Here is a 22,740-nt window from a genome sequence, read left to right on the forward strand (position 1 = left end):
GTCCTTGGGAGTTGCGGTATTACCGTAGAACTACAAGGTTATACATTAGGTTGGATTGCGAAGCAATTGGTTAGTGGAAAACCCACGGGTTTTGTTTCCTTTTGTTTAGTGTAATCAGTTTCACAGAATGAAGCGGAATAGGGTTAGACCTAAACATAGTCATTCCTTAATTTAAACTTTTACGTTAAGGCAGAATAGAAAAAAACCGAGAAAAACATCCTCTCGTAAATGCGTAGCCGGAATCGAATATCCTGTCAACCAAGATAGTGCGTGCGGCAGTTTTATACATACAGTCATTTGCAGTGCGTCATTGCGGTCTAAAATGCGAAATTTTAACCCATTAATTTCTTTCCGTCGCTGTGCGTCACTTTTGTATTTAGACATGTCAGCGAGCGAGAGTATAAAAGTCGCTGTATGCTTCTCTGATTCTCTCAATTGAGTTTTGGCTGGAACCTGGTGCTTATTAATATTTGAATTATATCTCTCTACAACTGTGTCTATCATGTTTTCTGACGTAATCAAGAAAAATCAATACAATGAAAAGTTAAATCCGTCCGCCGAGAATGCAAGATCGGAAGAGAACAATAACAGAAAAAAGAGTAAATGGATTCCTATCAAAATCTTTTTCTCTCGTCATAAACGCGCACCATCAAGTACTAGTGCAGTACGGGAAAAGTAATATTTTATTGTACATTTTTTTAAAAATTCTACTTTGTAATTAGTTAAGTAGCTAGTTGTAGTTAAGTTCTAAATTGTAATTAAATTTTTAAATTCGATAAAACAGGACAGAGCCAGAGAATCTCGAACCGATTGTAGATGAGGAAGTGCTGCCAAGTTGTTACGTTCACCGTGAGATGTCTCGAGATACTACACCCATTGGTAAGTAATGTCTGCGCGTAAAATCCGCGTAAAATCCTAGAATGAGTTTGAGAAAAAAAATTTAAATTTGGTCTTTCTCTTACAAAATATTTACTCGACGAAAAATGATAAAAAAAGGTCTGCTATGTAGCCAAAGTAAAGCGGACCTCGAGTTTTGAGTTTATGACAGTGATTTTGTAAAACATTTGAAATTTAAACTCTTGAATCAAGTCGTAAGACTTGATGACACCGATTTATTCTTCTACAAAAGAATGGTCTTTATATTTTAAAAAACGAAAACAAGATAACGAACAATAAATGGAAATCTAGAATCCTCCGCCATCCTCCTCTTCCCTCTATTGATAAGTCGAATAACTTTCCAATTTTCGAAAACATTTTTGAAAATGATTGTTTGTCAACACAGAGTCCAAGTGCCGCACCAGTACCTCGTCACTACGTAGGAAGAAACGACCCGCCCCACAACCTTTCAGTCGCGAGGCGTCCTCTTCCTCATTCACCGCTCTATCGATCATGGATCTCAGACGCCGAGACACAATTGAGGTAATCACCTAGTTTCAAGCGAAATAATTCCGGCTTTTCGTCTGAACCCAATTTTTATTCATTTGCATTTTATTATTATTTCATTTATCGACGATGATCTAGCTGGAAACTGTTGTCACCATCACAACCATAACGACGGCGACAAATGAAGGGAATGAGGTCGATCAATTGCCACTAGTCGATTCAAGCGACGAGACCCACGACGAGAAGTCATGACATGAAATTTTTGAACTGGATTACCCCGCACGACCAAACACAAGCCATCTTTCCCTTTGCTCCTTTATCTCCGTGTTCATTAAGTCGTGGCGTCTTGAAGTTTTTTTCTACTTGAATAACGATCTTCGTGAAATATCAATGCATTCCCAATTTCGTGATTACAACCGATTGGCGTGGGCATATTGACTTGCGTGGGTTGAAAAGAACCTCATTCACGCTTTTGATTGACGAAAGTTGCTGCAACCTCGTTCCGTTGATCTACATTGGGCGTGAACTAGAAATAAGATCAATTCGAAATTTTATTTTTATTTTTAGAGGGGAGCGAGCCAGTCTACTAGGTGATCAACAATTGCCAAAAAACAATACCTTCCACCTTTTTTCCGATTAAGATAATGATGATGATTAAGATAAGTACCTGTTTTGCGTAGTTTACTTATTCAACATCAAGTCGATATGGCCGTCATTTGTGAAACAGTCAAAGGATTTGCACTGTGAGAACCCAATAAGATTATAGCTATTTTACAACGCGAGCATTAGCTATCTTACTGGTTAAGCATCCATTCGTTAATAATTGACAATACAGTTCGATGTAATAGATGATGCAAAGAGTCCTTTGACTCTTTTAATATACGTAATCAACAGATGTTCAAGTGGTTAAACGTGAAAATTCAACCTCAAATGCCAAGGTTTTTGTACTAATGTAATCGTTGGTGTACGCTCTCTCGTCTCTACAATGAAATAGCGAAACTCAAGCAATCGGACTGCACGCATGCGTCCGCGACCGGCCAATGGATGAATGGAGAAAAACAACAAGAGTCGACGCATCTTTCAAAATGGGTCACCCGCCAGTGAAAAGAATAAACAAACATGTAGATCATGTGGAGTAGTTGATTATATGGGGGTACGAAAAAGTAAGAAATTAGGAAGAAAAAGGAAAAAAGAAAAACCTTTCTGCGCTAAAGTCCCAGTGTAATGATTATATAGGCTATACTAATCTCGACATGGACGGAATGATCTACTGTGGTTTGCTGGAGCTGCTGGGGAATGATGTGTGCCGGAAGGGACTATACTTAACGTGAAAAAAAGAAGAAAAAAACACAAACAAAAATAATTCTACACGACATCTGTTCCGAACGTCTACTTTTCCTATCTGGGGTGCCGGTTTCGTCCGATTCTCACGCGGCCGGGGTGCATCTTGTTACGACCCGAATCGTTGCGGAATTGAAACCAATATTGACCAAACGAAATGCATTGAGTTTCTCTAATGGTTGACACCTCGACTTTCACACGCGGAATTCTAACCAAAAAAAAAAGGCGTACGCAGCGGCGATGGCTTTTCCTTTCGATCATTATTTCGAAATCTGAAATTCCTTTGCCGGAATTCAGATATACTTATCCGTGTTGATCTATTTTCTCTCTCTCATCTCTTGAAGAAGTCTACTTGCTATGTTGGCTTCTTTTGTTTAGCACCACGGGGTTTTTCTCCTCCGTTTTTCCGTCCTTTTATTTTGACGCAATTTTCCCCAATAATGCCAACAATCTGTTTACATATGGGATTACCCATGGAAAAAGGCCACCATTTTGATCCTTGTTATGCAATCTTTTAAGTAACAGTCACAGACTAACACAAACTTTGTTGCCATCCGGTTATTCGGTCAACAAGTTTAATCAAATTCCGGGAATTTCTTATCTCATTGCAGCCCTGCAATTTATCTTTAAAATCTGAAATAAAAGAGCCATGGAAAATGCTAAAGTGTATAACTAATAAGGCAAATAAAGAAGAAGAAAAAGTTGGAGACGACAGTAGGAAAATCTTAAATTTCCCTTGCAACTGTAAAAACAACAACAAAAGTTGGGAAAGGGGTCCTTGAAGAGAATGATTTCATTGAAATGGGGAGTAATATAACAGTGAATTTGCTTTCGAATAATCCAGGAAATAACGGTACCCATTGGCGAAGGGAAAGCAGTTGGGGGAGCTCTGCTGGAGTGTGGACGGTTTTTAGAGGAGGACCGGCAAACTAAACGGGATATGGTCGTTGGCTGAGCCACCGTCTGTTACCAGTTTGTTGGCCGTCTTCATCCAGACAGGACGGATCTTTCCTTGCTCGCCTCATTCTTCCGTGTTGTATTAGAAGATATACACCAACGTATTGACTGTGCACGGAATACTGTTCGTTACAACTCCAGTGCCGATGCTGTGAAGAGAGTGATTGAATTTGGATCGACCCCCCCTCCCAACCAACGATCATCATCATGTCTTTGCCCAAGAAGCCATCGAGGAAGAAGCTTTCCAATCGGTTGTCACATGACGACGACGGCGTGTTTCAGGTGGGTCACAATTACAGCGTCTCAACTCGAGGATAATTGTTCGGCGTCTATTTCAGCTGCCGTATAGACTAACTCGTGTCAATTATCATTAGACGAGTGGATCGTCTATATACGAGACGCAATATTTGAGTAGCGCGTTGGGTAGACCTTGCCGGTAACAGGTGGTCACGTCGCGCCAACGGTTCCTTTATTTCGTATTCTCGTAAATCAAGCAGCTTGGAGCAAGGCTACTTTTTTTTCAGATTTTTTCCACGAAACATAGGAAACGTGCCGTTAAGTCTAGAAACGCCCGTTTTCAGTTAATTACGACGGGACATTTGGGTGGAGGCGCTCGAAGAAATTGAAGCTTTTTCTTTCGACGTAAGCGAGGACGGATGACCGACTTATGGCGACGACTAAACGCGGCTTAAAACGGCGACCTGCTTAATTTTTCAGCCTTGACACAAGTATTTCGAAACGAAAGCAAATTTGCTAGTCTCTATGCCTCTGCTCTACTTGTTCACGCACGAAATATCGAATCAAAGCTTGCTGCTGTTGAGCCATTAGCTCCGTTTTCATCAATTGTTTTACATTTCGGCACGGAATAAAAGGCTCTTTGCTGTTTCAGACAGCTGCTGCTGCTGCTTCAGTCCACACTTTTTACCTGCTGAAAATACTAAATACAGATGGGGTTTCCTTGAATGCAAAAATCTCGGGAAAACCGTAAGTCACAATGATCTCCCATACAACGGCCGAGGCACCAGGTGGAAAGCGGAAGCTTCCGTTAGGCACTGCCAACCTCGTCGTGTGATTTTGTGGCGTCATTTTTTAAAATAATAATACAAATGACAAAAAGCAATTTCTTAATTGCGAATTTTTGACAAATATGTGAAACGTTACTGCTGGCGGACACAATCAGACAATCTGCATTCAAATTGCATTGTGAGCCGGTTATTTTATTTCTTCACATTCTTTATTCTGATTTTTATTTGTATGTACGCTTGTATAGCACGCGGTAGTTTTAGATTAGGTTCATGCGGTACGCTTGATATTTTCTCACGAAATATTTTTTCGAATTTGTTTATCGTTTTTTGTCACAGCATTGATAGAGGACACATTTCTCTACCATAAGCTGTATCAATACGACATGTTGTAATTGGACCATCTTATCTCTCCAGTAAAACAAAGAAAAACATAAAACTAATGTAAAAGAAAAAAGATAAAATCATGCTCCGTGTAGAACACCTTTAGCATCCAAAGTATTTCCGTATTCTCTTCGTAGACTCATGCGAGTAAATAGGTAGGCGATAAAAATCCCGTACGTTTTTTCGGCAACGTTTTGTCTCATTGACTGCCGATGAGAGACAATAACGACCACCAAGTTTTCTTCTTTCGCCCATTGTCGTCGTCGCGCGTCACAGATACTCAAGTTGAGCGTAAACCCATATTCCGCTGGATAGACATTTCATGGATTGAAAGACAGTCTTAAGAGTATTGGACGACGGAATCGCCACTTTTTTAAAAACTATACATAAAACTATTTATTTTTTTACTTCGTTTCACAGACGACGACAGCTCAGTTGCACGGTACGATAGGAGCAAGCCGCTCCACCAACTTTTCTTTTAAAAAAGACTTCGTCAAAGATTCGATGGTGGTGCTTGGGCCGGAGCGGACTTTCAAGTTGCGCAATCCGCTGGTGCTTTCGTCATCCTCAGGCCTTCAACAGCAAAGCAGCGGATTGCTTCACGGGATGGACGACGGGACTGCCAGCATACGTGGCGCCTCCATTTCACCTTTCAACACCACTCACAAAATTCGCGCGGTATGTTGTTGTTTGTTTTCTTTATTATTTCTTTGACGACGACGACGAGACTCACTGCTGCATCATTTGAGAAAAAAAAATGCCAATAACAACCTGAGAGAACCTGTAAAAATACGTCAGAATGACCACAGGCAAAAAGGATAGAAATGTATTTCCGCTCTCTTCAACCTCTTTCGTCGCGCTACAATGCCGCTCTTCCCCCAGGACCGCGGCCGGCGTAACGGTTCAGGGAGCTCGCCAATAAGAGAGAGGAGATGGCCGCACAGCGAACGTCAGACTTGAGTTACCATGATGAATTTTTTTATTATGTGGAGTTTTTATATTCTTTTTCTTTTTACGGGAATAGCCAAACAATTTAAGGGATGATGCCTCACTAACCGGTAAGGTGAACGCACCGTGCGAATTTGTTCAATTGAGCCGCGACCGATTTTTCACTGGTTTCGGACATTTCTTTCTTGGTTGTTCATCAAATCAGTATAGCTCCGCGTGATATCAGCAAACGGAAAGGTTTCGTGCTATTACTTTTAGAAACCAGAACGAAAGGCAAGCGGTTCTAAATTGTGTTATCTCCACAGCACCGACAACCAGAAGGTGTTATAGGCCTCAATCACTTTGTCACAGTTTGAAGAGAATATGGAGCCCCCCCCCCCCCCCTCTGGTATAGGAAATGTTGTGTGAGAACTTCTTGTAACAATTTAGACGAACAACACCGTGAGACTTGAGGTGTATAGCCGGGCAATATCTGGCGCTGTTCCTCATTCCAGTCATTCGTTACACAGTCCCGTCACAAAATCACAATGAAGCAAAAATAAGGGGGAAAAAGGAAAATTCACGTTCGTTGCACGTGCTAGTTAGTAGGTAAAATTGATTGGCTTTGAATAAGGAAGCTCATCATTTCCTGTGATGTAACTCGCTTGAAAACGGGAATTCATCTTTTAATTAATAATCATTATTTGGTGATTATTCTGATTGATCGCTTACAGGGCGATCGTGCACCGTCAACAAGCTCCTACAGTCTGAGCTCCTACGATGATATAGTGCGAGACGCCAGCAAAAACGGGAGGCGATGGCCGAGTAACCATTGCTTTTGTCTGATGGGAACCCTCTTTTTATTAGGCACGGGACTCGCCTTTGGCATCTACTACGGACGTAAATAACTAATTTTTTTTTCACGCCATTTCCTACATTAAAACGCTTGATATCCGTTTGACGAAAATATCTAAGACTGAATTAATTCACAGTGATCAGTGGCAAACAGGAGAAACTGATCGAGTTTGCTTATCGGGGAACTTTCCGGATTGCGGATGGCGACTGGTTCGAGCCCAATCTAGCCGATGTCAAAAGCACCGCTTTTAGTCTCAAAGCTCGTGACTTTGAGGCTAAATTGGACGAAATGTTCAAAAACAGCACCATTAAGGACATTTATCATCATTCAGAAATCCTGACGTTTGAAGGGTTAGTCAAATTCAAATCAAATAACAACGCTGAATAGGGAAAGACTGATTCTGGCCTAAATTGACAGTAATGAAGACTACGACCTGTCCGTCTTCTTCAACTTGTATTGCACCACGAAGAAAACTCCCACCGACGCTTTGGAAATGGAATCCATCTTGAGGGAAGAATTGGCTATGAGATTTCCGGTGACTGTTCACATCGATCCGTCGTCGGTCGAAGTTAGAGGTAATTTAGATCTTTCAACTTGGAAATCCTGCATGACTATATTTAACTTGTATATAGTATAGAGCAACCCAATTTTTTTAATTCAACCGTATAATTCATTTTCATGTTCAGCTCGGTCGGTTGCGATGTCAGCCAACGAGAGTTCCGACTTGGTTGATAGGCGAACGGACCTTGACTCTGCCTCGGAGCGTACTCACGGCCGTTCAATCGAGAATGATTTGTCGAATTACCTGCCACCCTATCCGACACATCCTTCTTCTAACGGCATTGACTCCGCAGCGGGTGTTAAAAAAGGACACCAGTCCCGGCCTCTGTTGACGTCGTCGACTATTCGGCCGGCAGTGACTTCGCCAGGCCCACTCGTTCCCATCGACACGTTTTTCCAGCCGCAAGACTATCAAGAACGTTCGGGTTGTGTGCCTATTTCGCTTAGCTTTTGTCGCCACTTGGCTTACAACTTCACCTCGTTCCCCAACCTGCTCGGACAACGCGGGGCTCGCGAAGTTGACCGACTTAACGAAGCCGCAAAGTAAGTCACTTTCCCAGTGTTACGCTTTTAGCCGAAATTTCTCGCTTTGCTTCTGCTATTGCCTCAACACGGCCCCAGCACTTAACTGTTCATTCACTTGAAAAGGTGAGCAAATGATCCGTTGCATTAGACTTATCGGAACTGCTGCGTGCTGCTATTCCCTCCCTAACTGTGGTGGTGTATCGGTTGCCATTTACCAACTATTTCATTGAATTGGTGTTAATTGATTCGACATTTATAGACATTTCTAAATTTAACAATTACAATAGAAACCTCAACAATAGGATCTAGCATACCGTGAACCTCCAAGACCGGGAATAAAAGTTAACCTATTAACTTTTTGGTTGTTGTTCTTTTTTAGGTTATTGGTGGAATCTGAATGCTCGCCCTACATCGTGCACGTGCTGTGCCATATATTGCAACCTCCTTGTGACCCTAGTGCTCCAACTCCTGGCGGATTCGTTCCACCGCCTCCATTATCGCTGATGCCCCGTATTCCGAATCACCTTCCGCCCTGTCGGAGCCTTTGCATGGCCGTAATGACATCGTAAGTTTATTACTATAACGTCTCCTCACTCCGTATTTAATTCATGATCGCAATGAAGATGGGCTAATGGCTTCCTTATGTGGTCCATCTTTACTAATGGCCTCTTGTATGTTTTCGTAATAACAGATGCAAGGCCCGTTTAGGTCTGAGCCAACAAATCTCCCGTCGGCAAGATTTGACAGGTAACAAACTGCAGAGCGGTGATATCGCAACCGGCCTGAGAGATCTACTTCGCTGTGAGCTCTTCCCAATCGACGACGGAATGGATTCTTGTACCACTAGACCATGTAATGACATTTACATCTTAGATCACAGAATCCAATTATAAATAAGCTTCGTTTTATTATAACAATACCATTTCATCATTTATTTGTCTTTTGCTTCGGTTGTATTGAATCACCTCTGACGGCTTTTATATCAAACTTGACCAGCTATGAACTACGTCATGGAGGCCGATCCGAGCGAATGCGTCCGGTTTATGACCAGCAGGTAAATGAACTCATTTTCGCGCAATGTGAGATGGATCATGGATTAATCATTTCATCTCACCTTTTTATGAACCGCCTCCAAACTACCAGTGGACACACCACCCGCATTTGTGATGGGCTGATGGACTGTCACGATTTCAGCGACGAGGTGGCGTGCAATTACTGTCCCGAGGGTCAGGTTCACTGTGGAGTTGGCGCCGCTTGTATTGACGTCAATAAGCGTTGCGACGGCTTCCCTGACTGTCCCAACGGGAGCGACGAAAGAGGCTGCCGTGAGTTATATATATATATAACCTATTTTGAGTTTTTTCGTCTTTTCTGTTTGATTTCTCTTATTGCCTACTTGCTTTCGATGCAAAATTATGTGGTCCACTTATTGTTTCGCTGATTAAAGTGGCACTGTCATTGTTCTTTCCTCGGGGATTATTGATTATTGCTGACGAGGTTTTGCAATTATTTTCAATTTGAAATTTGTGATAAGGAGGACGATCAAGATCAAGATGCCAACAACCGCTGTTTGCGTTTTGATTCGTAGTTTTCTTTAGAAATTGAAGACAGTGATGGTGATTGAGAGTTTCTCTTTCTCTCCTTTTGCTTGGCAAACCCAACCAATAACAACTCATCATACCCGCATTTCGGTTGGTTCTTTTCTCATGAATATAGTGACAGTTGCGCCGGACATGGCGGCGGCTAATTTCGTTCATCAGTACTTCCATGAGGGCTACATCGTCTTCACCGAAGGCAACAACACCGGCAAGATATGTGTCGATTCTCTCAACTCGTCATCGCTCATGTCGACGGCTCGACAGCAGAGCTTCTTGGAGATCTTTGGCGAGTCGGCCTGTCGTTCCATGTCCTACCGTATCATGGAGCGCATCGAAATTCGCATCGACAACGAGCGCTCCGCAGACTATGCCCATCTGACCGAACCCATCCGATGGAGGGCCACTTTCCTTCGGGCTCCCTGTCGCAAGCGTCAAGTGCTCTACCTTTCTTGTTCAGGACTTGGTAATCATCAGGTTTCATTCAATCTAATAGGACGTGTTTATCTCATTTTGGCATCGATTCAGAATGCGGCAATCGACCAGTCCATATGCATCCCGACCGCCCTGGCACTGATCTCACCCTCCTTCCGTCCGCTCACGGAGACTGGCCGTGGTTTTCGGCATTAATCCGAGATGGCGTTCACGCTTGCGATGCAACGCTTGTGGCCGATCAATGGCTTCTGACCGCATCTTCCTGTTTCGATGGGTACTTTCATTGGCGGATTAATAATTCTGCCACATTATTTCATTCGACATGGCTTATCAAATAATATTGTCTTTTAAAATTAATCATTCTAGGCAAAGTCGAGCTCATTGGGTTGCAAGATTCGCCGCTGTTCGTCTGACATCCGACGGTACAATAAAATTTCGATCAAAATCATGCATGCATATTTTTCGTTGAATAGCATTGGATATTTAAAAACACATGCCACTAGTTGTCACTGTCATATAATTTATTTACACTGTCGTCATTATTGATTATTTTATAGCACCTTGGGAACAAGAGAGGCGCATTATCGGCATGGTCAAATCGCCCATGAAGGGCAACCAGTTGGTCCTCATAAAAATGGAATCACCCGTCATTTATTCAGATTTTGTCCGGCCAGTGTGTCTAGCCCGCGACCACGAAGCTTGGATATCCGGTCCAACTTCTCGTTGTCTCTACCTCGGATGGGGCCAAGACAGTCAGTTCTCTTTGTTTTTTATCTTAACTCACGCGAACCACTAATCACAATAAATTCATTATAATTTTAGGAGACAATTTGCATGAAGTGACGGCCAAAGTCGTGCAAAATCCCAAATGTGACAACGTCACAATGCTATGCGCGGATGTTCTATCGAATCTGGACGCTTGTCGGGTATGCAAACATAAATTGAGTCAAATTAATTTTTTTTTAACTCAAAAGATTAACGCGGTTTAAAAATACGCAGAACGATGAGTTCGCCGGGAGTCCACTACTTTGCCAATTGAATGATGGCGGCTCCTGGTCTTTGGTTGGTGTGTCTAACGAGAACCGCCACTGCGATCGGAGTTTTGATGACCCTTCACAGAGTCGAATTTACCTAGGCGTTTCGTCTATTTCTGATTGGGTTATGCAAACTGTCCGGCGATGAAAACTCACCATAAATTGCCTTAATCGTTGTCATGTATATTGTTTGTTGTTATTTTTACTATAAACTGTTTGCAACTCACTGCTCTGGTTGCACTCATTGTTCGTCACTCAAATACACGTCTCCATTAAAATATTCTGTAGCGCATCCTTAGAAACGCAGTACCGTTAGTCCACTCAGCTACTTGCTAAACTGTGGGATACAAATACAGCAGCCCGTCTTTCCAGCTGACAAGCTCTCGAAGTCTCGATGTCGATGATCTCTTTGAGGGAAAACATTCATTTTAAGCGTGAGGTTAAAGTGAATGATATAGGAAAATTGTAAAAAAGAAGGGAATCATAATGACTAATGAGTTGGAATTTGGCGCAAATTAATGCAAAAAAAAATTAAAAAACAAAACAAAAACAAATGCCGCAAAGGCAAAGAGGATTCTGCTTATTTGCTGAATAAAATCCCGCATTATAGGGGTAAAGATTGCTTTCCGCAACTGGCTACCCGCACTCTAGACATACGTCAAGTCATGGGTTTGTTAGTGTTACACAATAACAGTCACGAACGAGACTAACGGAAACATATTTGTGTCAGTACATCAGCTGATGCTGATAGTCAAGTGAATCAAGTCTTCTCTAACTGTTTGTGTAGAGTTTGTACAAAGTTTCGAAGGTGTGATATGAAACGTTCTGAAAACGGAGTTGTAAGGTAATAATCGCAAAGTGTTATTGTGTAACGATTACTGTCACCCAAAATCTATTCACTATCAAGTCACAAACTCTTTGTTTTGACTTTTCTAGAATCTGCTTTGCTTTATTCATCCTTAGGCTATGTGTGGTCTAATTTAAAGATCTTATCGGTGTAACTCAGCTTTGGATTTTCAATAACTGTTTAAATCTCATTTTGTATAAATCAAATCATCTTTTAAAGGATTGGTGGTTTATATATTAAGGCAAATGATAATACTTTATTGATAATAATTTTCTGTGTTGTGTTTTCTATTCCAGTCAAATGGTTTGTAAAAACACTGCATCAGCTAGTCAGCTAAACTGTTTGGTCAATCATAGTTATGTTTTCGCTAACCCTTGAGTGAACTTTTGTTGCCAAGATCGGTGTGAATCATAGCTTCTTGAGGGTGTGTTACATTGAATCAGCATCTCGTTACACTTGATAATTGGTTCTGCCCAATTAAAAAAGTTGTTGAGATATTGATTAAAACATAAATTACTACTTCCCAGACACCATTACAGCCAAATTCAATGGGTGTTGTTACATTTTTTTGTTGCTTAAGGCAGCCCTCTTTTGCATCAGATACTACTTCATATTGTTTAAAAATGGCTTATTCATGAATGTAGTGTTATTGAGCTTGTGCCCTCAGTTTTTTTTTTCTTTTTCTCATTTCGTCACCATTTATTTGTGGTACATGAATGAGCTGTTTGAAGTAGTTGAATTCTTGGCGTTCTTTTAAGCAATCCAATTCCTTCTGACGTCGTTGCAGCAATAGTGATTGATTGCGAAAACGTTCCGGTTCGATGGAATCACGCAATCGCTCATGTTTGGCCGAGGTCAATGTCGGCTCTACGCCATCGCCCAGAACAGGGTCGACCAAAGGACGATCGCACAGTCTTACTATCGTCCCTCCGTCCGTCTGCATAACTCCTTCCATGGAAGAGGAAACAATAGCGACTGGAGTGGACAGTGAGCTGAGCAGTAGTCAACTGAAACTACCATTACAAAATGCGGCAAAAGGGAAGAAATTGCCGACCAAACACGGGCCAAGATTGTCTATCCCGCATATCTTCACCCATTCGTCATTGGGCAGCTCACCGCTGACTCCTACACCCTCCATCTCGTCACTCCTCTCTACCGCTGCTGCCCGGAATTTCTCTTTCAGTATACCCCACTCCATGAGACATGGCTATTGGGCGGTCAGTCTGTCGTCCGACAGGACAAAACATCCGCATGAGCCGCTCGACTCTCGCCCCTCCCTTTGAATCTGTAGTTGGAAAAATTATTTTGAGCCACTTGGAACAATATTCACAATGCATTGCAATCGAATGAATAATTTCTTTCCATCCACGTAACAACTAACCACCAGAATTTGACATTTTCCCCATTCGACTTTATTATAACCCGGTTATTAGCTTTGTGCTTGAATCGAATGAACTAACTTGATTCGTCGTCTTCACCGATATTAGTCGATCATACATAATTCATTTCATACATGACACCACCACTTCCGAGAAGCCGAAAGTGCACTAACGATTAATAGGACGAAAAAAGATCTGTTCGGCTATCAAGTGCATCCTACGAAGCTCTCGTATGTACATAAAAAAAAAAGAGCGAGAACAGACATGAACGTATTGAAGTGAAGAAAACAGACACCTAACCAGAAAGCGGAGAAAAGGTATTGGATTTAGGCCAGGAGCACCGGTTGTCTGCCGTATCCCGCGAGAGGAAAAAGCGGTTGTAGCCAAAATGGATAATATATTAGAAAAAAACCTTATTTAAAAAAAAAAGCATGCTTACACGTGCGCCACCATACCTCAAATCCCAACTTTTGATCTTGGCCGCTATGAATGGCTCATCCTTCTCGATAACCAACTTCCATCTGATACACTCATAAACAGCCAATTCATGTTGTCTATTTTGGCATGGAGTTAATTATTTCCTTCTATTTTCTTTCTCGTCGGTTTCACTCTAGACAAATGTGTAAACCGGAGGTAAATTTTGAAAATGATCCCGCTAATCGACAAATATTGAAATTCTTTTTATAGAATCACTCCGAGTCCATGGTGTCGTTAAGCTACCGCACTTTTGCCAACTACATAGTTGAAGACAATTTAGCTGGGTTACGTGTGTTTCTCGAAAACCGCCATGTCGTCGTCGACGATAGAGATGAGGTAAGCCCCCGCTGCCTTTCTATGATGGATAGACCCACATTTTCGTGTCATGACTATGGATTTCTTGTTTTATTTATAGAACGGAGCTACTGCACTGGTGTTGGCATCGATCAAAGGCAAAAATGCCATCGTCAAAGAGTTACTCGCTCATGGAGCTGATCCAAATGTCGAGGATTCCGTACATATTTTTCTCTTTTTGATACTAAATTGTGACAGAAATCTTATCGCTTTTGGCAAAATTTTACAGGATAACTGGACACCTTTGCTCTGCGCTGCAAAAGAGAATTTCACATCCATTTGCGTCGAGCTGCTCAATCATGGCGCCAACATTGAACACCGGGACATGGTATTATTTGTCTGTGTCGATGTCTGATTCTCAATATAACTCGCCGTCTTTATAGGGAGGATGGACTTCACTCGTATGGGCTTGCTATAAGGGCTATTTAGAGACGGCGCGTCTGCTGATTGAGCAACGCGCCGAAGTCAACGTTCACGGCCAATTTCATATCACGCCCTTGATGTGGGCTTCGGGCCGAGGTCATGTCGCTATAGTCCGTCTTCTTTTAGAACACGGGGCTAAAGTGAACGTTGGAGATAAGGTAGCAAATTACCGTGCAAATCTTTATGCCAATCCAAATTGTTAAGTAGAAATGATCTTACTATAGTATGGAACCACGGCCCTGATCTGGGCATGCAGGAAATCGCAAGATGAAATTGTCGATATGTTACTACAAGCAGGAGCCAATGTCGAAGTATCTGGAATGGTATGGGATTACTTTATCTTTAAAAAAACTAAATTGTGTTCCTGATTTCCATTTTTTTTTTCAGCATTGTTGGACGCCACTACTACTTGCTGCCAAAGAGAATGCATCTGAGATTGTCAACAAATTACTCGATAGAAAACCTAATGTTAATGCCACGGACAAAGACGGCTGCACAGCGCTTACTCTGGCCTGCAAAGAAGGTTACCACGACATTTGCATGGCCTTGCTCAATGCTGGTGCCTACGTTAACTTACAAGTAAGCCTTATATTTCAAAACCGTTTTCTCTTTTCGAATCTTAATTTAGTTTTGTTGTCGAATAGGATCGAAGCGGTGATACCAACTTGATCCATGCCGCTAAGGCTGGCCACAAGTCAATCGTTGAAGCTCTACTGAAGAAATACGCCGACGTGGACATGACTGGCAAGGTGCTTTCAGCCGTTGAGGAACGCTTGGAGTGATACATTTTGGCTTATGGTTTTCTCACTTTTATAATCAAACAGGAAAGGAAAACTGCTTTGTATTGGGCTGTTGAGAAAAATCATGTTTCAGTGGTCAAATCACTTCTTAACTCGGATCCGAATCTAGAAATATCCACCAAGGTAAAATGACATGTTCCCAGTAACATGGGCGGCGCATTTCTTATTGGTAAAATCAAAAATAATAATTACTATAGGATGGCGATACACCGTTGTTGAGAGCCGTTCGTAATAGAAGTATAGAAATTGTACAACTTTTACTGGACAAAAAAGCACGGGTTACAGCAGCCGACAAAGAAGGCGATACGGTTCTGCATATCGCTATGAGAGCCAGATCTAAAGTAAGTACTAAACATTAACAACTACTTCGATGAAGCGAATACTATTTATAATTATTTTTTTAATTACCGCTTAGGCAATAGTTGAAGTTCTACTTCGTAATCCCAAACACAGTCAGTTACTATACCGGCCAAATCGGAGCGGTGAAACACCATACAATATTGATATAAGTCAACAAAAAACGATACTTGGCCAAATTTTCGGAGCTCGTAATTTCATGAGATTCATTTATTTCAATTTGAATTGGTCTTCAATCCTTTGCATTAATGATAGGACGATTAAACACCAATGAGGACAATGAAAACATGCTGGGCTATGAACTGTACAGTAGCGCACTTGCAGACATGTTGAGCGAACCGTCACTTTCAATGCCCATTACAGTTGGGCTTTACGCAAAGTGGGGGTCTGGCAAATCTTTTCTCCTCAGCAAATTACGAGGTGGGTTTTTGCTGTTGTTGTATTATGTTCAGTCATAAAATGATTTTTTTAAATTCGTCAGACGAAATGAAGGGCTTTGCTCGTCAATGGATTGAGCCACAGTTGCAGTTTTCGGTGGTTCTCTGCATCATGGTGCTCCACATTGCAACACTATTTGGTGTGATATTGGGCGTTTCGCTTGATTCTTGGATTGCAGGATTGGCAACTGGCGGAGGTTGTTTTTTCCTCATGGTGACATTTCTGTACATAGTATACTGGGGATATGAAAGGTATTATATTTTGATATTTCGCTTTTTTTCGTTTATTTAAAAAAAAAATTTTTCCCTTCAGATTTAATTGGAACTGGGCACATAATTTTGGACTAGCATTAGCTAGAAAACTAGATTCGTTAAAGTTGGTGTTACAAGTGACATTCTGTACCCCACCGGGTCCACAGTTCGGAGGTGATAGTATCCGCATTCAACCCATTAGGTAGGTTGTATTTTTGTTGTTCTGTTTTCTATTTTTAATAATTTTTAGTTATAATTTATCTAGCAAAGTAAGGCATTTAATTTATTTAAATTGTAATTACAAGATTCTACTTCACGGATCAAACCAAAGTTTCGCGGTCTACAAGAGGCGAGAATTCTGTTGTTCAGATGATTGGTTCACTATTGGATTCAATAGAAGCAGATTACGGTGTAGTGGCTACCAGACTTTATCGTGCTTTTAGGCCGAAGCCAGGTAAGTCGTGCACTAATTTACAAGTTGCTGATTGTTTGTTTTTAATTGAATTTCTTGAATCGAGCAGTGAAATCTACGTCACCCTGGAGATTTCGCCGCTTTTGTTGCGTCCCGTACGCAGCCATTTTCCTTATTTGTGTCGACATTCTTTTAGCTGGATTGGTGTTTCTGGCAATATATCAAAAGGAGGGAATCGAGGATCGGATAATGTGAGTCAATGCAACAATTTTATGAAGGTTAAACAAATTGGAAATTCTGACATCAGATTATCCCTTTAGCAATTCGAATCACGTCAGTTATACACTTATAGCCATCGGAGTAGTTTTGGGTGTTGTAGTCATCGCCAATGTATACACATGGAGTCGAATTGTGAAATCCTTGATTTTCTCGCAACGGAGGAAGCTGTTACGGATCATCGGTCGGCTCCAGTCCGTCAGAGCCGAGGGCTATTTGCAGGTACTTAAATTTATTATTGCCAATCCACTTTTTATTATCACGATCCGTTAACATTTCACCGTAAACAGGCATTAAAAAGGGAAGTGGCCATAATGGTAGAGATGGTTCGATGTCTCGACGCCTACAGTGGTCAACAGACGCGACTGGTGATGGTAGTTGACGGTTTAGATAGTTGTGAACAAGATCAAGTTCTCTACGTCCTCGACGCTGTGCACTTGCTTTTCACCGAACAATCATCACCATTCATAACCTTACTCGCCATCGATCCGCACATTATTATCAAGGTATTTGGGCGTAATTGGTATCACACTTGTTACACTTTCCTAACCGAATGAATTCAGAATGGTCGTGCCAATTCCAATTCATTATTATTTGTATTAATTGAGTAATTAACTTTGCACGTGGAGTGACTGAATGAGTAGATCTTTAAAAAAAAAATGAATGACCTTAAACGTTAGTATGCACGTTTTTCCTTTTGACATGACTAAATTTTTCTGGCTTCTCATTAATTCATTGCTGCTACGCTACTACAACAGTTTTTCTGCGCACAGGTTGGTTCCAAAATTAATTTGGCTGTCGTGATAAAACTTCTTGCTGATGGTTTTCCTTCTATTGTTGTTAAAAAAACTTAACTTAAGTTAATTTTAAATTTTCTTCTATAAATTGATTTTAAGTTTTAACTTGACATTTTCAATAAAGGCAATCGAGCTAAACTTACACAGGATGTTCAACGAATCCAACATCGGGGGTCACGATTACCTCCGCAATTTGGTACACGTCCCCTTCTTTCTTCAGAACGCTGGTCTGCGAAAAGTGAAAGCAGCTCAACAAGCGGCCCTCATGTCTAAAAATCCTACTGGAGCACGTTCAATGATAACGTCGAACAGCAACCATGCTGCTGTACTTAACTGGCTTGAATCAGAAGATACCGGCAACAATCAACAAGCCGGTGATAAAGTTCCGGTACAAACGAAATTGTTTTTTTTTTTTCTTTTTTTACTTGAAAACGTATATTAAAACATATATATATATATTTTTCTAGATGTCACCTCGGCGAATGTCGGTTGAATCATCTGCCCCACAAGGCAAAGGATTGCATCGGATTCATAAGCTCAGTAATGCCCTTCCAATTATGGGGCATCGCAAGCTTCGCCCCAGTGAGAGCATGGAAAGTGGATTAGCTCTAGGCAATAACAATCGCGTCATGGCTGCTCAAGATCTCACCAAAGTTTTATTAACCGATGATTACTTCAGTGACGTCAATCCGAGAAGCATGCGCCGTTTAATGAACGTCATCTACGTTACGGGTCGTCTACTCAAAGCCTTTCAGATTGAATTCAATTGGTATCATCTGGCGTCTTGGGTCAACATTACGGAACAGTGGCCATATCGAACGTCTTGGATTATTTTGTACTGCGAAGTGAATGAGGACAAGTTGGATGACTTTACTACTCTCAAAATTGCATACGAACGCGCAAAACCATTCATACCCATCTCAAAAGAAGTCGAACCTCATTTGGAGATTGATCGCGACGAGAAAAAGTTTCAAACGTTTCTCAGTTTCCACCGCAACACGTTGCAGGTTAATTCTTTGTTAATTTATGAGTAATATGTATTTTTTTTACCATCTAAGTATCCTTTCTTCATTTCAGGTTCTTCATTTAAAAATGTTTATGCCATTCACTATTCATTTGGACCCTTACTTACGTAAAGTGATCAAAGAAGAGCGTTCATCATTCTTGGCAATGCAATCAGGAGCACCTGTACCTAACGCTGCCACAACGGACATCAAACTTAATGGCAACGTTATCCATGAACAGCCTAATCCTCCTGTAGCTATGCATGTTCCTTGGAATGGCCAGCCTTGGACTACAGTGACGTTGCCTACCCCGGATCAGAGTAAGCCGACCATATACCCGAAGTATCCGTCCATGGTGCCTACTATTTCCCACTGTAACTATGGAGTTATGCCAACTAACCCCTACGTACCAACATCCAATCAACTGTGCTTCAAGCCTACCTTGCCTAGTCGTCTTCAGGACAGAGTACTCAGTTCTCTTACTGCCGAAGAAGTCAGTGAGCTGTTAAAACATCTGGATGGATTTAGAATAGCACAAGTAACATCTGATGAAATACTTAGCTTCTTAGTTGATTTATTAATTTGGAATCTGTGTCAATATTTCAGGTTGAGCAATATTCTCGAACTCTTATTGATAGCAATATTAGCGGACGCGTTTTGCTTAACTGCAACTTGGACGAGCTAAAAAGTTTGAGTGGTATGTCCTTTGGCGACTGGGAGCTCTTCCGTGTAGCGATTTTTGCTTTAAGGGATCGCGAGTACCATCCGCGCGTGGCTCTTAGCCCTAACCCTCAGCAACAGTCCACTGTCGGAAACACCAGCGCCAGTCAACAGCATTCAGGGAACTATAATTTATTGGATGTGGACTACGATGGACGTTTATCTAGGAGTAGCAGCCTACGCAGTAACACATTCGCTGGCGTCGCTACAGGTTGTCTTCGATTACATAAATTATTTTGATGCAATTGTTTCTTCCACCCTTTTGTGTGGAAATTGTTAGCCTTAATGTCCGATTGAAGATTTTGTTCTGGAAGGTTTCAAAATCCCTTAAATAAAGAATCCTTAATTCAATTTCAGTTTAAAGTTGTTGACAATTCCCAGCTTATTCAGTTTATGAGTGATAGCTAATCGTACGCAACATGTTTTAATGAATTGTCAATTCTGTGTGCAGGTGAAGTCGTCACTGAAGTTGATGCGAGTTTGTCAGCTCCCAAGATCAACAAACGCCAAACGAATATTGAAAAGCAAGTCACATTGGAAGATCAAGCTATATGTGGAGCATTACAGACCCTCAATGAAGAGGCTATGGAGGATGTCTTAGATGAGCGGGAAACGGAATACCTGACTGGAAATGAATTGATGGCGAACCCATACGGCTACAACTCAAGCAACTTGTCCACGTGTAGCGATCCAGCTGAAACAGATGTCCTTTATCTGCAGACTTCAGTCGTTCCAGATTTGCACTTTCCCGCTTTAAGACATGCGAACAGCGTCTTCGGCTCTCGTGCCCTAATTGGTAAATAATGTGTTTTTATCGCAAAAAGTGTAAATTTATTAACAAATATTTCAACTGAATTTAGGAAACGAGGACTCTGTCAGCCTAGGAAGTTCCTTAGTCAGCTTGGCCGAAAGAGGGACCATAACTCCTGCTCGTCAACGGACCATAACGGAAGTGGTTTGGCCTGAACAAATAGCCTCTGCCTTGAACAGTGGTTTGCGTTCACGGCTCAGTTCCAGTACCAGTCTCTTCCGTGCTGGATCTCAAAAGAGTGTCGTTGCATCCGATCTGAGCTATGGATTGTCTCGCCGCGATTCCCAACGTTCCATTTCAGATCTGGGTGCCACCAAGCCCATATTCGTCTCAGTGGATCCATCAAACACAGCAGAATCCAGCTGTCCAACGAGTTCTGGATTCAGTCCCGCAGTTTTAAGTGGTTGGCGCAGCGAACAAGGGTCTCCACGACGTCCAGCCTCTCTTGTATTGAGCGATTCTGCCAACCCACATGAGTGGCTAGTTAAACCCGTTAACACTCCTGAAAGCCCGCATCACGGCGACAATCGACTAAAAGTTCAGGGAGGAGACGGTACACCAACTGCTACCTCAACTTCTCCGGTCATTGTTCAAAAGCGCTTCTCGACAACAAATGTTGAGCTATTGCCGGACCAGGTACTGTTATATACATTGTGGGAATCTAAAATATGTTGATTACTCTAAACAAATGACGTTTACGTTTTTTACGTTAGGTTACTGCTAAACTGCAGATTGACAAGAAGTCATCGTCAAAATCGAATTTACGCTCTCCTTCAAAACAACGAGTGAGGCGTAGTGGTCAGTCTCGAGTTCATGCGCAAACGTCTGCAGGATTACCTTCCTGCCGCCATTCTAGCGGTAAGAGCTCCGACGATACTGACGAAGACGGAGAAGATGCTCCGCTAATGATGGCCAAAGAACATTCCCATCATGTTCGACGTGTCCTTCCAAAAGCGGCAGTAGCTGCAGTTAAAGAATCTCGCCCTCTGAGCGCCAATTCAAATCTTGCCATTAACTACGTTCAACAAGCGGAAGGTGTTGCGGTTGCGACTGGATCCCAGCTCAGTCTCGCCTCGCCCATTGGGAGCAGCACATCAAGCCTAGACAGTCCGCTGGACACTACTGACAACGAAGTCTACAAAACAGTTATACCCAAAACTGATACCAGTCGCCGAGAAAATTCTTTGGCGCTCATGCTCAACAGGGCCATGAATGAAATGGGAGATGCTGCCAACGTCTTGACCGCCGCTCCAAGCAAGGCAGAATCCAGTGGGAGCTCGCAATCGGGAACTGCCAATTAGCCTCGGCAGTTAGTGATTATTTGTTTTTTGTTTTGTTCCTTATATACTCGATCTAATGGCTAGAAATTAATTTGAAATTTTAGGTTCTGGCTTATTTTGTAGTTCATCATTACCTCTTAGAACAATCTCTTGAGATAATTCCTTATTAGATCGTTACAGGAAGTTAACGAGTATTATACGAGCAGCCAACTTAATTCCAGTTTTTTTTTCTTCGAATTGGCTTTGCTCACTAAGTCCTTATATCCTTGACCTTTGTAGAACATTGGTTTTCTACTTCGTTGGCAACCGCCACTTCGAAAAGAAGTCAATGTACGTTTCCTAGACGCCAGTATAAAGATTTTAACAATCTTTGAAAGCGAGTTGCACTCAAAAGCCGTTTAATAATTTCAAATTTCACCAGAATGGGCACACAGGCCATACCAAATGGTTCGCTTTTGTAGCGTTTGTCGATGTTGTTTACATAGGCAAAAGTTCGATCGTAATAATTTCATCATAAAAGTCTTTTTCAAAATGCTGATCTCTGAAATTCCGATTTGCATAAGACGTTCAGTGCTTCGCATAACTTTCAGTTCGAGTGTGTATATGTGTTTTTGCTTCATATGCGCCTTATACCTCGCCTACTAAGCGACTACGTTGGATGGAATTGAGAGATGATCGCATCACCTTTAACCTACCGTATTCTTCTCCCGGTGACCCCATCCTACTTTCACTTTACGTTCAAATTCAAACGTGCATTTGTTTTCCTAATCCCATTCTAGTTTCCTTTGTTTGTCATGGATTCATTTCGACTGACATTTATTTCCTTCTCTTGACAAATGCATGCATGCAACGTAACCAGTCAATAATTACAATTGTAGGACAATAATTGCAGTTCAATAAAATGACATAAATGACTGTCATTTTGAAAGGACGCGAGTTAAACTTGGTAAACCTACTTATTTCCTTTTGTTTGTGAATATCTATTTAAGCTAGCCTATGAAATGATGAAACATCTGTAAATTGTTGCAACATCCACGAAAACAAATATTTCGTCCTGCCGACTCTTGTAATAATACACTCTAATGCGACCCCAA

General features: G+C 41.6%; 2 protein-coding genes across 2 annotated transcripts; both read left to right on the forward strand.

Moving 5' to 3' along the window:
- Positions 1–392: 392 nt before the first annotated feature.
- On the forward strand, positions 393–1,774 carry LOC124342244. Its single transcript, XM_046795217.1, has 4 exons — positions 393–675; positions 785–879; positions 1,283–1,419; positions 1,522–1,774. Exons 1-4 carry the CDS (start codon positions 503–505, stop codon positions 1,633–1,635), a joined length of 519 nt encoding a protein of 172 aa, XP_046651173.1. The 5' UTR covers positions 393–502; the 3' UTR covers positions 1,636–1,774.
- Positions 1,775–3,724: 1,950 nt separating this feature from the next.
- Positions 3,725–22,740, forward strand: LOC124342245. The gene is made up of 42 exons (XM_046795218.1): positions 3,725–3,963; positions 5,508–5,765; positions 6,749–6,914; positions 7,007–7,220; positions 7,288–7,445; positions 7,557–7,974; positions 8,336–8,521; positions 8,648–8,808; positions 8,953–9,010; positions 9,100–9,281; positions 9,673–10,017; positions 10,080–10,260; positions 10,353–10,408; positions 10,544–10,738; positions 10,809–10,912; positions 10,986–11,139; positions 12,678–13,084; positions 13,934–14,059; positions 14,139–14,237; positions 14,307–14,405; positions 14,461–14,658; positions 14,725–14,823; positions 14,888–15,079; positions 15,145–15,249; positions 15,325–15,423; positions 15,498–15,641; positions 15,716–15,848; positions 15,913–16,077; positions 16,139–16,346; positions 16,408–16,548; positions 16,652–16,800; positions 16,868–17,009; positions 17,079–17,256; positions 17,325–17,540; positions 17,793–17,807; positions 17,956–18,219; positions 18,299–18,838; positions 18,909–19,373; positions 19,442–19,766; positions 20,007–20,351; positions 20,416–21,002; positions 21,080–22,740. The coding sequence occupies exons 1-42, from the start codon at positions 3,889–3,891 to the stop codon at positions 21,665–21,667; spliced, it is 8,940 nt and encodes a 2,979-aa protein (XP_046651174.1). The 5' UTR covers positions 3,725–3,888; the 3' UTR covers positions 21,668–22,740.

This window comes from Daphnia pulicaria, chromosome 6, assembly GCF_021234035.1.
Source record: "Daphnia pulicaria isolate SC F1-1A chromosome 6, SC_F0-13Bv2, whole genome shotgun sequence".
Lineage (NCBI taxonomy): Eukaryota > Metazoa > Arthropoda > Branchiopoda > Diplostraca > Daphniidae > Daphnia > Daphnia pulicaria.